Raw genomic sequence first — 18,847 nt, forward strand, 5'->3', positions numbered from 1 at the left:
TCCTCACCCCAGCTGGCTGGCCAACCTCCCGCGGCCACTCCCCCCAGCCAACCTCCCATGGCCCCTATTGGCCCCGATTGCTGGCCAGGCTGAGGGACCCCACCTTTGCCAGATTCGTGCACCTGGCCTCTAGTAATTTCATAAGTAAAAAAAAAAAGAATTAGTATTGATCATCAATCAAAACCATCTTTGAATAAACATGAATCTTTGCTGTTCCTACAAAGGGATGACATAGCAGATCTGGAAGAAGCTAAGAAGTTGCTAAGGGAAGCTGTTGTTCTTCCCATGTGGATGCCCGACTTCTTCAAAGGGATTAGAAGGCCCTGGAAGGTGAGAATTTATTAAAATGACATAGGTATGAAAATGCTGCTTGCATGATAATGAAAGACAGCATTGTAGTTTCTAGTGTTTATTAACTCGGTTTGTAAAGGTTGGGAGAAGTTTGTATTTTTCCCCAAATTCCTGGATTTGAATTTGTAGTTTAGTTGTGCAACCTCTGAATGACAGGAGAGGGGCTGGGAGTGTGGAAACTGTAGTCTTTAGTTATGTCACTTTACTCAGGGTTGCTCAGCTAGAGATTAGTTTTAAGAATTTTCTAGATGTGAATAAGAAGTTAACAAGCAAAGTAAACAGTAATCATACATACTAGTAGTCTTTTATAATAACAGTTTGATCATATAAATACCTTTCTAAAGGTTGGCATATTTCTCACTAATTATTTTGATCACTTCATCTCAGATATAATCAGAATGTGTGTTTCTTTTATTATTATTATTATTATTATTATTATTATTATTTTTAATCCTCAGGGATTTTTTTTCCCATTGACTTTTTAGAGAGAGGGAAGGGGAGGAAGGTGGGGGGAGAGAGAGAAACATCGATGGGAGAGAGAGAAACATCGATGTGAGATACATTGATTGGTTGCCTCCCATGTGTGCCCCAACCAGGGCCAGGGATTGATCCTGCAACCGATGTATGTGCTCTTGACCCAGGATCAAACCTGTAACCCTTTGGTCCACAGGCCAACACTCTAACCACTGAGCAAAACCAGCCAGGGTTGTGTGTTTCCTTTCAGCTTGCCCTGTGCTTTAGAATTTAAAGCCTGCCTAGAACTAGTTCCTCCTAAGTCTAGTGTTTTCCTGTTAACATATTGAAAAACCGTTCCATTAGCTGCTGTCTGAAACGTAGGTCTTAACATAGGCAGAGCCTTTCTTTATTCTTACTGGTAGAGTGCAGTAAAAGAGTGGTCTTTCTTTGCCCTCCTGAATTAGCTGAGAAGGTCTGTTTCTTTTCTCAATCCTTGCTCCTGTTTGTTTACACAAGTAGCTGGGGCACCATGACATTTTGATTGCTTCTCACAACTTTAATACTTCTATAGACTGTTACAGATTTACCTAATTTGGGGAACATATTACCATACCTTTTCCCTTTATTATAACTTCTAAAACAATATTTAAAAGAGAGAATAAGGTCTTAAAACAGGTATTTAAAGGAGTTTTAAAGTAGCTGTAACCTACCTTCATGAGGAGACCTGTAAGTTTTCAGCAGAAGGGTGATTTGCAAATGTGAAAGATCACCGTGGCGGCAGTATGGAAGACAGATTGTAGATTGGAGATGGCATAGATTGCATATAGATGAGGAGTCTGATCAGGAGGCTGTTGCAGTCGTCTAGCCAAATGATGAGGACCTGCATTAAGGCATCTGTTATTTGGCTAGTGAACAAATGGGTGGGTTTATGCGAGATGTTTAAGAGGTATGTGATAACATTATGGCTGATAGTTTATAGGAACAAGAGAGAGGGACACGTTTTATGACTTGCCAATTCCAGGCTTGAATTGAAGGAGTATGCAGTTACTTCTGACACCCACTACCCAAATTGGTCCAAACTTTACAAGTTAAGGGCAGTTTTCCACAAGACTGCCCTACTTAAGATGCTGCTGCAAACTTGGTGGTCCTCAGGTCACCCTCACTTCTGACCAGCTGGCTATAAATTTGGGGCTTTTCACTACCCCTTCAGGTTCAGTAGTTCTCTAGAAAGACTCAGAGAACTTAGGAAAGCATTATACTTAATATTACAGCTTTATTATAGCAAAAGGAAGTTATTCAGAGTTAGCCAAGGGAAGAAATACATAGGGCAAGATTTGGGACTCTGCTGAAAGTAAAGCTTCTGTGTTCTCTCCCTGTGGAATTAGGATGCTTTACCCTCATAGCATGTGGATGTGTGACAATGCATAGAGTGTTTCCAACAGGGAAGCTCACCCAAGATTCAGTGTCCAGTTTTTATTGGGGTTTCATTACATGGTCATGATAGATTGAATCATTGTCCATATGTCTCAATCTCCAGGCCCACCTTCCTCTCTCCAGTGCCTCAACCCTCTGATCACATGGTTGGTTTTTTTTTAGCAAGCCCAGCCCCCATCCCGAGTCATCTCATTAGCATACGCTATGTAGAGGCCCACCATGAGCCATCTCATTAGCATAAAATTTCAGGGCTCAACATGGACAACAAAGACACTCCTGTCAGTTGGGAAATTCAAAGGATTTAGAGTCTTCCTCCCAGGAACTGGGGTAAAAGGCCAGTTAAATTATTTATTAAATAGGGTACAATGAACTGATGTTGGAAATTAAGAAAAGGAACAGATTTAAATAGGAACAAAATATGTTTAGGTAATTGCTCAGCAGGTAATTGGAAATAGAGGTCTGGAGCTTAGAATAGAGTGAGTTAAAATTGTAAGATATAAGCGGTGGTTTATAATATGCCTGTGAATGAAATTGTTCAAGGAGTTTATAAAAGAACACAAAAGATTTGGAATTGCTTTGGGAATGTTCAGATGAAGAGGAGACCTAAAGATACTGAAGACAGTCATGATGGAGAAGTATCAGGAAAGAGCAGTGTCCTAGAACCAACCCAGAAAAGATGGGTTTCAGGAAGGGGGGAATGAATACCAAGTATCAGCAACATCGAGGTCAGAGAGAAAGAAAGAACATGTGAGTTGAAAAGTGACTGGTGGATTAGTAAATTAGGTATTTTTAATGAAGTAGAGGGAGGCAAAAGCCAGATTGTAGCTCATGAGGAAGCAATAGTATGCTTAAACCATTTCTTTAAGAAGGCTAGCTGACCATCCAGAACTGAAATATCATCGCTGACATGTACACATAAGGAACTGTTTGACATTGAAACTGGGACTCAAAAGAACTGTTGGCCCAGAAAGAAACTCACTACAGACTGATTCATTTGCCTCTCAGCATAACCATTATTGCTTGTCTCATTTTCGGTTCTTATAAGTATATTTCTAGTATCACATGATCTCACTCATCTAGGGGAAATAATGAACAACATAAACTGATGAACAAAAACAGACCTGGAGACAGGGAAGCATCGATCAGACTGTCAAACCTCAGAGGGAAGGTAGGGGAGGGTGGGGGTAAGGGGGAGAGATCAACCAAAGGACTTGTATGCATGCATATAAGCCTAACCAGTGGTCACGGACAACAGGGGGGTGGGGGCATGCGTGGGGAGGGGTTTGGGATGGGAATGGGGGGGATGAGGACAAATATGTGATACCTTAATCAATAAAGAAATTAATAAAAAAATAAAGATACGTTTTTTGTTTTGTTTTTTAAAAAAGAAGGCTAGCTGAGAGGGAAGGAGAGGTATACAGTAGCTAGAGGATTTGAATAGTTAAGCAAAGGATTATTTAAAAATGGGGCAGATTTAAATATGTTTATATACTAAGGGGAAAGAGCCAATAGAGAAAGAAATACAGGAAATAGATGAGGTAATCAAAAGAGTAATGTCATGATGAGTTCAGAAATATAAATATTGTACCACATCTAATGTTAGAAAAGGGAGGGGCCATTAGAAAGAGAAGTATGAACTTGGCTATAGCTGTTCCTATACCTTTAGTTGTTTTGGTAGTTTTCAAAATAGCAATCTCATGCACAGTTAAAGGCTCCTTGCAAAGCACAGAGTTTTTAATAAAACTAGTGTTTTAAATCCTGGTGATCCCTGGTTGTTCTGGGTATCAAGATTCTACAGCTGGTTTCTGAATGTAGTTATGAAACTTTAATGTACATATAGCTTTCAAAGTTGAAATCCCTAGCTTATTAAACTAAATTAACAAATGGATCAGAATTCCTTTTGAGATCACCAACTATTATGCAAAAGAAACGTGTTAACTATGATCTGAGCTTCCTTTAGAAGTGGATAGTGAAGTAAGTGTTAAGAATCTATTAGTCTTCAAGACTAGAGAATAGTGCTCTCAAGTAATCTTTACTCCTCATTGATTTATTTTTATATAATACCTTTCTGCTTATTTATTTTCCAAAGTGAGGAATAACTACAATTTCGCTTTTGGTCCATATTTAGTAGCTCTTTTTATTAGTAACAGTATTTGTAAACTATTACCTAGCACATTAAACTGATAAAATGTTAGCTAATTTGATTATGTTTGAATCACTACTAGATTTTAGTTACTGTATTAATTGAGAATGGATTCTTCTTTTTGATTAAAAGCTGTATATTATAATGTGCTGTGGAAGATAGGCTTCTTGTCTTATTTTTATTTTGCTTACACAGAGCAGTTACTCTTGAGTGGTATTTAAGACTATGCATATTTATCTTCTGCCAGGCTTAGGAAAATTGGGTAGGTTCTTTCTGAATGTATAAGAAGATTCCTTGTTGTCTAGGCCCTTTGTTAACCCATCTCTGAGTATCTCTGATTTGAGACATTTTGTGAAATCCTCTTCATTTTTTTCTATCTATAAAATGATTTGGGAAAATTTCCTTGTACTTAATAGCTGATATTTTATAAGAATGTTTTTTAATCTGTTAAATCATTTACATCGTTCAAAATTTCAGGGTGTGCTGATGGTTGGACCCCCAGGGACTGGTAAGACCATGCTAGCTAAAGCTGTTGCCACTGAATGTGGCACAACATTCTTCAATGTTTCCTCCTCTACACTGACATCCAAATATAGAGGTGAATCTGAAAAATTAGTCCGTCTGTTGTTTGAAATGGTGAGTGATGATGTATTTGGATTTCAAAGTACTTTTGGTATAAGCAATGGTATCCCTATAAATCTAGATCCACTCATCTAGGGCAGGTGTCGTTGTAGTTTAATAAATAGTTCTTGGCAGACTAATAAGATATGGTGTGGTGGGGTTTCTGGAATTGTCAATGTGTCTTTGATGTATCTTCCTCCCTAAGATAAAAGAAGGCCCTTTGGTATCCTGTCCAGTGAGAGTAGAACAGACTTTGGAAATGTGTGTGGTGTGACTGACATTTCTGGATCTCTAATGAGCTGGTTGAGCAGAAGTGTATTTTAATATATATTTTAAAAATGAATTAGATATTGATCTATCATTAAAGTTGGTTTCTTTTCATAAGGGGTTTGCAATAGTTACTTAAGAAAGCATATTTGAGGAAAGAGATTGATGATTTGTCTTTTAAAAATGTTTTGTATTATGGAAAGTTTCAAACAGAATAGTAGAAAGAATAGTACTATAAATTCCCATATATTTGTCACCGAACTTCACCAACCATATAACTTACCTTTTATTTTTAGAAATTTACTTTTTTTTATCTGAATGATTGATTTAACCCTGTCAATAACGAAATGGTGGCATTAAAGCAGTGAGAAACTTCTCTTTTTTAACCAGGATTTTAGGAGGAAATGGCATTATAAAAAATTCAGATTGTTTTATGAGATAATCAAATGATTCCTTTAAAATATTTTTACAAAGGCTAGATTTTACGCCCCCACTACGATCTTCATTGATGAGATAGATTCTATCTGCAGTCGAAGAGGGACCTCTGATGAGCACGAAGCAAGTCGCAGAGTCAAGTCTGAGCTACTCATTCAGATGGATGGTAATTGATGTTTAATTACTGTCTCAAAACTGTTATATTTCCTTTTTGAGCTTTGTGTAGATTAATACTTTGGAAATTCTTACTGAATGGACTCAAAGGCAGCCTGCATTTATTCATAATCATCTGTTCATCCACTTACTTATTCATTTGTTCATGCATTCAAAAAGCATTTACTGTATACTTGTTATGAAACGTGCACCATTTTAGGTTTTGAGGGTAAAAAGAAAAGGAATGCCATGGCCTTTAAATAATTTATTACTTAGAGAAAAGGTTCTAGAGAAGTGCTCTGGGGTCCCAGGGCTCTTTCAGATCCTTTAAAAAGGACTGCAAGGACTAAACTATTTTTATAACAATATTAAGACATTATTTACCTTTTCCACTTTCATTCTCTTACAAGTGTACAGTAGAGTTTTTCAGAGGCTACAAGATATGTAAGATACAATAAATAGATGGAAAGCAGAAGCAGGTATGAGAATCTAGCTATTCTCTATGGAGTCACACATTAAAGAGATTTGTAAAAATGTAAAGAAATGTATTCTTCTTACTAATATTTTTATTAGGAAAATCATTGTTATTTTCATAATATATTATTTACATTAACAAATAATGGATTCTTTGTCACTTTAAAGTGGATTAATATTTTTAAAAATTTTCAGTTTTAATTTCTGATGATAAATATTGATAGCTGTACTACACACACACACACAGAAGAGATCTTTGAAGTTAAATAATATTTAAGGTTATATAAAGATCCTGAGACCAAAAAGTTTGAGAACCACTGATCTAGATGGGAAGCAGGCAACTTAACAGACAATTACAATACATTATAATTTCTGTGGTAAATAAACTCTGGGTATAATGAAAACATAGTAGAAGTGCTACCAAGACTAAGGGAGTCATGGAAGGGAATAGCCAAGTTGGGCTTTGAAGCATTAGTATAAGTAATTCAGACAAAGAAGAAAAGGCATTGGGGAGCCATTGAAGGAAGAGAGTGACAAGCCCTGAGCTGCTTTTATTATTATTATTTTTAAACCTTTATTGATGAGGGTATCACAGATGTCCCACTTCCCCTCCCCCCTGATTACCCTCCTCCACCTGGTTCCTGCCTTGCCCCAGGCCTTCACCAAACCCTGCTGTCTATGTCCATAGGTAATGCATATCTATACTAATAAAAGGGTAATATGCTAATTAGGGCAGACATCTTCCAGACAAAGCCACAGCAGCTGCAATGGCCGAGGGCTGGCAGCTGCGTCTGTGAGGGTTGGTCCAGCTCCATGGTCCCTTTTGCAGAGGCCGTGGGAGAAGGCACTGTAGGAGAAGGCAGAAGGCAGAAGGGGAAAAGGCGGTGCCACAAGAGAAGGGAGAAGGGAGAAGGCCGGCGCTGCGGGAGAAGGGAGAAGGGAGAAAGGAGAAGGCCAGCACCGCACGACAAGGAAGAAGGGATAAGGTGGCAGTTAGGCAGTTAGGGGGATCAGGCCAGCAGGGGAGAGCAATTAGGGGGATCAGGCTGGCAGGGGAGAGCAGTTAGGCAGTTATGGGGATCAGGTCAGCAGGGGAGAGCAGTTAGGGGGATCAGGCAGGCAGGCAGGTGAGTGGTTAGGAGCCAGTGGTTCCGTATTGCGAGAGGGTGCAGGCCTCTAGCCCTATATAATAAAGAGGTAATATGCAAATGGACCCTCCCGCCCTCATGTCACAAGATGCCGCCCCTACGTTGTCACAAGATGGCTGGCCCTATTGCGTCACAAGATGGCTGCCCCCATGTCATCACAAGATGGCCGCCCCCATGTTGTCACAAGATGGGTGCCCCCATGTTGTCACAAGATGGCCGCCCAATGTCATCACAAGATGGTCGCCCCCACGTCATCACAAGATGGCCACCACAACATGTCCACCCCCATGTCGTCACAAGATGGCCACCACAAGATGGCTGCCCCCACATTGTCACAAGATGGCTGGCAGGGGAGGGCAGTTGGGGGTGATCAGGCCGGCAGAGGAGCAGTTAGGTGTCAATCATGCTGGCAGGGGAGCAGTTAGGCATCAATCAGGCCAGCAGAGGAGCGGTTAGGGGGTGATCAGGCTGGCAGGCAGGCAGACGAGTGGTTAGGAGCCTGTAGTCCTGGATTGTGAGAGGGATGTCCGACTACTGGGTTAGTCAGGGATTGGGCCTAAACTGGCAGTCGGACATCCCCTGAGGGATCCCAGATTGGAGAGGGTGCAGGCTGGGCTGAGGGACACCCCCTCAGTGCACGAATTTCATGCACCGGGCCTCTAGTCCTATATGATAATCCTATATAATAAAAGGTAATATGCAAATAGACAGAACGGCAGAACAACTGAACAACCAATCAAAGCGTAATATGCTAATGGTATGCTAAGGCTGTTCAACCACTTGCTATGATGTGCACTGACCACCAGGAGGAAGACAGTTAAGTGGTTGACTAGTCACTATGACATGCACTGACCACCAGGGGGCAGACAGTCGACTGGTCGACCAGTCGCTATGATGTGCATTGACCACCAGGCGGCCGATGCTCCATCCAGTAGATTAGCTTGCTGCCAGGGTCTGGCTGATCGGGACTGAGCGAGATGGGCCGGACATGCCCTGGAGCTCTCCTGCGGTCCCTCCCCGACCCAATCGTGCACTGGTGGGGTCCCTCAGCCTGGCCTGCGCCCTCTTGCAATCCAGGACCACTCGGGGGATGTTGGAGAGCCTGTTTCAGCCCAATCCTGCAGGCCACACTCTTTGGGAGGGCACCAGATGCAGGGCTCATGGCTGGCGAGCACTGCTGTGGCAGCGTGAGCCTCTACTGATCAGAACTGATTGGATGTGAGCCCACGGCACGGACAGTGGGGTCAGGATGAGCGGGAGTGGCAGGTAGGAGCTGTAGGTGGTGTTGGTTAATCGGTTCCCATCCCCCCTACCCCCTTCCCTCTGATATTCATTAGTCTGTTCCATGCTTCCATGTCTCTGATTCTATTTTATTCACCAGTTTATTTTATTCATTAGATTTGTTAGTTTATTTTGATTTTTAGATATATATGTATTTTTTGCCATTTTATTGTTCATATTTTTTTAAGTTTTATTTTATTGTTGAAAATATTACATGTAGTATTACATATGTCTCCTTTTTCCTCCATTGACCTCCCCTCGGCCACCCCCACCTCCTGGCACATGCTCTCACCCCCCTAGTGTCTCTGTCCATTGGTTATTGTTCATATTTTTTATCTCTTCTTCTTTCTCCTCCTCCTCCTCCTCCTCCTCCTCCTCCTCTTCTTCTTCTTCTCCTTCTTCTCCTCCTCCTCCTCCTCCTCCTCCTCCTCCTTTTTCCGCCTCCTCCTCCTCCTCCTCCTTCTCCTTTTTCCTTCCTCTTCCTCCTCCTCCTGCTCGACCATCCCCCTCCTCCCCTTCTCCTCCATTCCCGTTGTCCTCTTCCTCCTCCTCCTCTTCCTTTTCCCCCCACTTCCTCCTCTTCCTCTTCTTTCTCTTCTTAAACAATATCCTTCAACATCTATACTAATAAAAGGGTAACATGATAATTAGACTGGCAGACCTTCCGGACATCCTTCCAGACAAAGCCATGGTGACAGGGCCGAGGCAGAGGTGATTAGGGGTGATGAGGCCAGGAGGTGAGGGCAGTTGGGGGCAAGCAGGCTGTCAGGGGGGGCAGTTGGGGATGAGCAGGCCAGCAGGGGGAAAGTTGGGGGTGATCAGGCCAGCAGGGGGGAAGTTGGGGGCAATCATGCTGGCAGGGGGTGGCAGTTGGGGGTGAGCAGGCTGGTAGGGCAGTAGTGGTGCAGTTGGGGGCAAGAAGGCCATCAGGGGGCAGTTGGGGGCAAGCAGGCCATCAGGGGGGGCAGTTGGGGGCGATTAGGCCAGTGGGGGGCAGTTGTGGGTGATCATGCTGGCAGAGGGGTGCAGTTGAGGGTGATCAGGCTGGAAAGGGGGGGGCAGTTGGGGGCGAGAAGGCCACCGGGGGGCAGTTGGGGGTGAGCAGGCCAGCAGGGGGACCAGTTGTGGGCAAGCAGGCTGGCAGGGGGGCAGTAGGGGGTAATCAGGCCAGCAGGGGGGCAGTTGGGGGCAAGCAGGCCAGCAGGGTGGGCAATAGGGGGCGATCAGGCTGGCAGGCAGAGTGGTTGGGGCAATCAGGCAGGCAGACAAGTGAGCAGATAGGAGCCAGCAGTCCTGGATTGTGAGAGGGTGCAGGCCAGGTGGAAGGCTGAGGGATCCGAATTTCGTGCACCGGGCCACTAGTGTTAACATAAATATACATTCAAACCTGTAAAGAATTTTTGTGAGTTTATTTGAGCCAAACTGTTGACAGATGCTGGGAAGCAGAATCTCAATGTATTGGGGTAATGCTCTGGAGAATGGTGTTTTGTTTTGTTTTTTTGTTTTGTTTTGTTTACCTTGTTTTATACATTACAATAAAAGAGGAGATGTAAGTGGATTACATGAACTCCATTGGTGATAGATTAGGGAGGCAGAAAAAGCAAAGTGGGGAAACCTCTGGGATTGGATAAAAAGTAAAATGATAGACACATACTTCTTTTACTTAGGCAGATGTAGGATAGTTAACAGTCAGCAATTAACTGAATAACAATGAGAGGATTTGTGGTCTCTGAAGAGCAGTGCCTGTGCTTTGAGGGTGTCTGGATAAAGGAAAATTACTTTGACATAACAATGATATGTTATTGTGGATGCAAAAAGACAGTAGGCTCAGTTAAGGCAAAGATTGACCTTTGTCAGGGAAGATACTGACCTAGGACGTGACTACCTACCATAACTGCTTTTAGTTAAAGTTTTCATTTCAGACCAACCCTTGTGGTTACTTTAAGTCTTTGAGTTTGCAAGACCACCCTGCACACCTTCCCTGAGCTTGTCAGGTTACCATGTGGCCCCTTTTGTGTCCACAAACATTTTATGTAATACTGGTTTGGTGGTTTTGAACTCCTTTAGCTTTTTTGCTTTGTTTATGAAGCTCTTTATCTGACCCTAAATGCTAAATAAGAGCTTTGCTGGGTAAAATAATCTTGGACGTAGGTCCTTACTATTCATCACTTTGAATAATTCTTGCCACTTCCTTCTGACCTGCAAAGTTTCTGTTGAGAAATCAGCTGACAGTCATGTGGGCGCTCCCTTGTAGGTAACTAACTGCTTTTCTCTTGCTGCTTTTAAGATTCTCTCTTTGTCTTTAACCCTTGGCATTTTAATTATAATGTGTGTTGGTATGGGTCTCTTTGGGTTCCTCTTGTTTGGGACTCTCTGTGCTTCCTGGACTTATACGTCTTACATTATGGTTTCCTGTCTTACATTCTTTCATCAGGTAGGGGAAGTTTTCTGTCATTATTTTTTCAAATAGGTTTTCAATATTTTCCTCTCTCTTCTCCTTCTGGCACCCCTGTAATGTGAATGTTGGTACACTTGAAGTTATCCCAGAGGCTCCTTACACTGTCTTCATATTTAATATTTTTTCTTTTTGCTCTTCTAATTGGGTGTGTTTTGATTCCTCATATTCCAAATTGTTGATTTGATTCTTGAAATCCTCTACTCTGCTGTTGAATTCCTGTAAATTATTTTTTATTTCAGTTAGTGTACGCTTAATTTTTGACTGGTCCTTTTTCATGTCTTTGACATTTCATGTCTTTGACTAAGATACTTGAAATTTTCATGAAGATCCTTGAATAACCTTATAACCATGGTTTTGAACTCTATCAAGTAGTTTGCTTGCTTCCATTTCTTTCGTCTGTGACATGTTTCTTTGACTCCAGATTTTGGCTGCTTTCCTGTTTTTCTTTCTGTGTATTAGGTAGAGCTGCTATGTCTCCTAGAATTGGTAGAGTAGCCTTGTGTAGCAGTCCTGTAGGGCCCAGTGGCTCAGCCTCCCCAGTCACCTAAGCTGGGCATTCTAGGTATGCCCCTGTGTGGGCTGTGTGCACTATCTTGTAGTTGAGCCTTGATTGCTTTTGGCATCACTGGAAGGAGTTGACCTCCAAGACAATTGGCTTTGAGGACCATCTGTGACTACAGTTGGAGAGCTGCTGTGAAGGGAACACCCCTATGGAGCAGGACTTGCTTCAGTGGGGCTTTGGTGCCCACTGAGTGTGTCTGTTGAATGTATTGCTTGTGGATGTGTAGAGTTGTAATCTGCTGTGATCTGAAGCTTTCCACTGGGTGCACTGGCTCTAGGGCCTCCAGGGAGGTGCAAAGTCAGCCACTACCTGGGGCTGCCCGGCAGGAGCTTCAGAGAGATCTGTAGATAGCTGCTATTTGTTCTTTGCATTGGGCTTAGAATTGCTCATGTGAGGCCCAGCTGTGAAGCAAGGCAGGCTGATGCTAGTGCCTGGTCTTGGGCCTTTTATTGACAGGTTTGGGGCACACTGTCACTAGCTGCAGCTTGTTTGAGAGATTTTAACAAAGTCTGAAGCCTGAGCCAGGATAGGCCATTCATATGGAAAAATTGTTGCAAACAGCTTGGGTGGGGCTGAAAATTGGATGGGGCAGGATCTCCGGAAATCCCCAGGAAGGAGCAAAGTGTTGCTCCAGGCCAGTGGTCGGCAAACTGTGGCTCGCGAGCCACATGCGGCTCTTTGGCCCCTTGAGTGTGGCTCTTTGCCCCTTGAGTGTGGCTCTTCCACAAAATACCATGGCCTGGGCGAGTCTATTTTGAAGAAGTGGCGTTAGAAGAAGTTTAAGTTTAAAAAATTTGGCTCTCAAAAGAAATTTCAATCGTTGTACTGTTGGCTCTGTTGATTAATGAGTTTGCCGACCACTGCTCCAGGCTGATGGAGACTCAGATATGACTGCCAGTCAGCCCTTCAACAGCAGAGGTCCCAGCTCAGGAACAATGACTTCGTGAGAATCCCCGTCTGGGAGTAAGTCACCCCCAAGTTCCTGTGCTGATGCTAGACAATCCAGTTCCTCCCTGCATGTCCCTGGGTCCCCCAAAAGCTGCCCAGTGCTGGGAGTCCGAGTAAGTTTGTGTGCTGGCCCTTAAATGGAACACCTGGGTCTCCATCAGCCTCCGTGCCTCTCAGCCACAATCCCTGCTGGTTTTTACAGCCATGGTTGCTGGAACTTCTCTTCTCAGCTCTGGGACAATGGGCTGGGGGTCTGGTGTGGGGCTGAGACCCCTTGTTCCACATGGGAAGCCTCCACAGAGGTGATCACCTCCTGATTAAAAATAAACATGGTACATGTGGGTGTCAGACCAGCTCGTTCTGCCCTTCCACCTCTTTTATCAGTCTCAGTGTGCTTTCTTCTTTACTTCTCTAGTTGTAGGGCTTCCATTCAGCCAGCTTTCAGATGGTTCTGAATGATGGTTGTTCTGTATTTTAGTTGTAATTTTGATGTGGTTGTGGGAGTTGACATTTGTTGAACACTTATAATGAGTATTGTATACAGTGCCAGTCACTGTAAGATAAATGTACTACAAGTCCCTTCTCTCAAAGATTTTGCCATTTCAACTTCTGCTGAGGTGTAAGAGAAAGAAGTGAATGTGTTATATTTTGGGGGAATGGATATAGAGGAAAACATTATATGTTTTAAAAATATCACTGAATAAGGATTTAGTCATCTGAATTTCATTGAGGGGTATTTGTAACTCTTTCTGATTATTAGTTGGACAGCCTGAATCTTTGTGATAATGATTCAAATAGTAGTTTAGCCATATTCATCTGGGTTCCTTTAAATCCACTACTTTGTTATACTAGGTTTGAAACTGATAAAGTTTGTGAGTTGTTGATATATTTATTTTTTCACTGCATATTTTCCAGTGTTTTCATTATATAACCTGAACTTTTTTGTTCTAAAATTTTAATTCTAGAAAAAGTAGACTCTCATATGTTTAGTTTGCTATAAAAAAGAAACGGTATTTTCAGAAGTGACTGATTATTAGGTTTATTCTTAAATTTCTTGTTTATTTTTTTCTGAGTTACTTAGAAGTTTGAAGAACAAAACTATTCCAATATAAACTGCCTTTCAAAATTATTATTGCATGCTAGTATATTAAGTAAATATGAATCTCGTTCTGTTCTCCTTTCTTGAAAAATATTAAATAAATTAGATTAACAACTAAAATAAAATATTTGAAGTGAGAGATCCAAGATGGCAGCAAAGTAGATAGAAGTTACACTCACCTCCTCCCAGGACCAAATCAAAATTAGAACTAAATTATAGAACAATAAACCTGAAAAACCAACTGAAGACTAGCTGAACAGAAGTCTTATAACTACAGATCTATATAAGGAAGCATACTGAGACTTTTAGGAAAGGTAGAGACTCAAAATGGGCTGACCCTGAACCCATGTGCAGGTGAGAATATGAAGGGCTATCTCAGCTGCATAAGTTCCCCCTGAGGAGTGAGAGCTCTCAACCCTATGCCTGGCTTCCCAGCCTAGAGCACAAGTGCCAGGGAGAAGAGCCTACATAACATCTGGCTATGAAAATTAATGGGGATTCTGTCCAGCAGAGTGAGGTGGTAGGCTGCTAGAAACCCAGGTGCCCTCATCCTCAGGCACTTACCCTGGGCTCCAGCAGAGGAATGGCAGCTCAGAGTAGACTGAAGTTATATAGGGAGAGATTGGGTTCTGTGGTTTTGGGGAGAAGGCTGGAGGGACAGCTGCCAGCATTCCTGTATTGAACCCCTCTCCCATGCTGCTCTCAGATGTCATCATTCCTGGGTTGAGTACTTCCTTCCATAATGCCTCAGCCTGGGTGAAAGCACTAGCTACACACTCCTGACTCCCTGTTGTCCCACCCTGCCAAGCTCCCACTCTGTGGAGGAATCAGCTAGCTGAGCCCAGCCTGGGCTTGAGTTGCAGACTTTCTTGGAAGGCTCTTGGGGAGGCTTAGGTAGACTTGGGGTGTCAGAGACATTTTGCACAGGGAGAGTCTTGAGTGTAGTAGTTTTAGAGCAAGGGCCAATTTTTCCATGTGTTTGGCTGGCAACACCCATCATTCCCTCCTTTTTCACCCCCCCCCCCCGCCACCCGCTGGCATCAGCCTGAGTAGAAGCACTAGCCCCATTCTCCCAAGTCAGTTTGGCCACACCCTGCCAAGCTTGCACCAAGCAGGGGAATTCTGCTGGCTGTGACTGGCTTGCACCTGCATTGTACTCTTTTTTTGGAAGGTTATCAAGGAGGTAGCCCAGCCTGGTCACAGTGTCTCACATAGACCTGCACCAGAGCCCATCCCAAGAGGTCCCAGAACCAACACACATGGTGTCTGACTTTAGACCAAACCAGAGCATGACCTGATTAGTTCCATAAGTGGCACACCCAAAGAGAGTTCTTGGCAGGCACGAGGCATGCTGAGACAATTCCACTTTGTGAGTCATCCTCTACACAGCAGCTTATACACTGTGGTTGGGGCAGTCCTCACAGTCAGTGAGCCTCTGGGCCAGTGGATGGTCAACAGCAATCACAACTAAACTGCATCAGATGAGCTTATATATCCCACACAAAAGGGACATTCCTGGAGCACCAGTTGATTGTGGAGATTGTACCACTGGGCATCTACTACATAAGGCCACCTTACCAAGACTGAGAAATAGCAATCTACCTAATACCCAGAAACAAATACAAAGAGTCATTTAAAATGGGGAGACAAATTAAAGAATAATAGAAATCCCCAGAAAAAGAACTAAATTAAGTGGACGCAGGCAATGTACCAGATATAAAGTTCAAAATTATGGTTATAAGGATGCTCTTCAACAAAGAGATAGCAAATATGAAAAAGGACACAGAAACAATAAAAAAGAAGCAGTCAAAAATGAATATACTAGAAGGAATCAACAGCAGACTAGATGAATCAGAGTATCAAATCAGCAATTTGGAAGACAAGATGAACCCAAAGAGACCCACACCAAGGCACATCATAATTAAAATGGCAAATGTTAAAGACAAAAAAATCTTAAAGCAACAAGACAAAGACAGTTATCTGCAAGGGAGCTCCCATAAGACTGTCAGAAGTAATGAAAGGCAAGGACCTACAACCAAGACAATTCTACCCAGCAAGGCTATCCTATATAATAAGAGAGGAATATGCTAATTATCCATTATGCCCTGAGGCATAATGACCAACTGCATAATGACCAGATCATGGATCTGCAGGAGGTTGGGGCAGCGAACTACAAACGGGCAGCAGAGAGCTACAGGATGGGGCAGGATAGCAAGCAAGCGGGAGGCGGAGAGCTACAGGAGGGGGCAGGGCAGCAAGCAAGCGGGAGGCGGAGAGCTACAGGAGGGGGCAGGGCAGCAAGCAAGCGGGAGGCGGAGAGCTACAGGAGGGGGCAGGGCAGCAAGCTATGAGGTGGGGGATGGGGGAGCTACAGGAGGGTGTCAGTGACCTACTAGTCATTTAATATTGAAGGAGAAACAATGAACTTCTAGATAAGAAAAATCTGAAGGCATTTATTACCACCAAACAAGTATTACAAAGAAATGTTAAAGGGACTTCTTTAAGAAGAAGACAAGAAAAAAAGAGGAACATAAGAATTCTATATAATAAAAGCCTAGGTGGTGTCATGCCCCCATGTGACATCATCACAAGATGGCCACCACAAGATGGCCAGCAGGGGAGGGCAGTTGGGGGCAACCAGGCTGGCAGGGGAGGGCAGTTGGGGGCGATCGGGCTGGCAGGGGAGCAGTTAGGTGTCAATCAGGCCGGCAGGGGAGCAGTTAGGGGACAATCAAGCTGGCAGGCAGAAGTGGTTAGGGGCAATCAGGCAGGCAGGCAGGCGAGTGGTTAGGAGCCAGCAGTCCTGGATTGTGAGAGGGATGTCCCAAATTAGAGAGGGTGCAGGCCGGGCTGAGGGACACCCCCCTGTGTATGAATTTCATGCACTGGGCCTCTTGTGTATAATAAAATGACAATAAATATGTACCTATCAATAATCACTTTAAGTATAAATGGATTAAGTGCTCCAATCAAAAGACACAGAGTAGCTGAAGGGTAAGGAAACAAAATTCATGTATATACTGTGTACTAGAGACCCACCTCAGATTGAAAGACACATGTAGACTGAAAATAAAAGGATGGAAAAAGATATTTCATGCACATGGGGGAAAAAAAGCTAGGGTATCAATTCTTATAGCAGACAAAATAGATTTTAAAACAAAGGCTATAATATGATACAAAGCAGGACATTATAAAGGGATCTATGCAACAAGAAGATATAATGCTTATAAACATTTATGCATCCAGGATGCATAAATGAATATATAAAGGAAATATTGATGGACATAAATGGAGAAGTCAATGGCAATGCAGTCATTGTAGGGGATTTTGACATCAATGGATAGATCTTCCAGACAGAAAATCAATAAGGAAATAGCAGCCTTAAATGACACACTAGACCAGATAGATTTAATTGATGTTTTCAAGAGCATTTAACTCCAAAGTAGCAGAATATACATTCTTAACATGTATCGTTGTTAGAATAAACCACATTAGGACAGAAAACAAGTCTCAATAAAGTTAAGAAGATTGAAATTATATCAAGATCTTCTTTGACCACAATGGTATGAAACTAGAAATCATAAGAAAATAACTGAAAAGCATTCAAACACATGGAGACTAAATAACATCTTAAATAACAAATGGCTAAACAGTGAGATCAAGGAAGAAATCAAAAGATACCTTGAGACCAATGAAAATGAGAATTCAACAACCCCAAATTTACAATGAAAAGCAGTCCTAAGAGGGAAATTCATAGCATTACAGACCTATCTCAAGAAACAAGAAAAATCTCAAATAAACAATCTAATCTTACATTTAGGGGAACTAGAAAAAGAACAAGAAGCAATGCCCAAAGTGAGTAGAAGGAGGGAAATAATAAAGATCAGAATGGAAATAAATAGAGTCTAAAACAATACAAAAGATCAATGAAACCAACAGCTGCTTGTTTGAAAAGATAAACAAGATTGATAAACCTTTAAGCAGATTCATTAAGAAAAAAAAGAGAAAGGACCCCAAAAATAAAATTATAAATGAAATATGAAAAGTAAAACCTAATATCAGAAGTACAAAGGGTTATAAGAAAATATTATAAACAACTACATGCTAACTAATTGGACAATCTGGAAGAAATGAATAAATTCCTAGAAATATAAAATCTTCTAATACTGAATCAAGAAGAAATAGAAAATTTGAACAGACTAACAAAATCAAAGCAGTAATAAATAAATAAAACTCATAACAAACAAAAGCCCTGGACTGGATGGCTTCACAGGTGAATTTTATCTAACATTCAAAGAAGAAGTAATACCTATCCTTCTCAATCTATTCCATAAAATTCAAGAGGAAAAAGGACTTCCAAGCTCATATTATAAGGCCAGATAAAGATACAAATTCCAAAACCAGATAAAGATACTAGAAAGAAAGGAAATTATAGGCTAATATCCCTGATAACAGATGCAAAAATTCTCAGTAAAATATTAGCAAATTAAATTCAGCACTGCATTAAAAAGATTATACACCGTGATCAAGTGGGATTTATTCCTGGGATGTAAGGTTGGTACAGTATTGGCAAATCAATGTGATATACATAAACAAAATAAAGGATAAAATAATATGATCATATCAGTAGATGCTAAAAAGCATTTGACAAAACCCAGCATCATTTATGATAAAAACTTTCCAGCAAATAGAAGGAACATATGAGAGATCAAAGGGAGCATACTTCAACATGCCAAATAACATATATGACAAACTGACAGCTAACATACTCAATGGAGAAAACTGAAAGTGTTTCCCTTAAGATCAGGAACAAGACAGAGATGTTCACTGTTACCATTCTTATTCAACACTAGAGGCCCGGTGCATGAAATTCATGCACTGGGGGGTTGTCCCTCAGCCCAGCCTGCACCCTCTCCAGTCTGGGACCCCTGCGGGATCGGGCCTAAACAGGCAATTGGACATCCCTCTCACAATCTGGGACTGCTGGCTCCTAACCACTCGCCTGCCTGCCTGATTG

The 18,847-nt window shown here is 42.1% G+C and overlaps 1 protein-coding gene across 4 annotated transcripts in view; it reads left to right on the plus strand.

Annotated features, from left to right (window-relative positions):
* KATNAL1 (katanin catalytic subunit A1 like 1) overlaps positions 1 to 18,847 on the plus strand; it is a 116,338-nt gene that overhangs the window by 76,391 nt on the left and 21,100 nt on the right. For 3 of the 4 annotated variants that reach the window (XM_080659517.1, XM_080659516.1, XM_080659518.1), the window contains exons 6-8: positions 225 to 330; positions 4,862 to 5,020; positions 5,747 to 5,873. In XM_080659517.1, coding sequence (XP_080515643.1) covers positions 225 to 330; positions 4,862 to 5,020; positions 5,747 to 5,873 — 392 coding nt within the window. The remainder of the gene's footprint in view (positions 1 to 224; positions 331 to 4,861; positions 5,021 to 5,746; positions 5,874 to 18,847) is intronic. The other variant, XM_080659519.1, reaches the window with a different exon arrangement.

The sequence above is a fragment of the Plecotus auritus genome, assembly GCF_963455305.1.
Source record: "Plecotus auritus genome assembly, chromosome: 3".
Lineage (NCBI taxonomy): Eukaryota > Metazoa > Chordata > Mammalia > Chiroptera > Vespertilionidae > Plecotus > Plecotus auritus.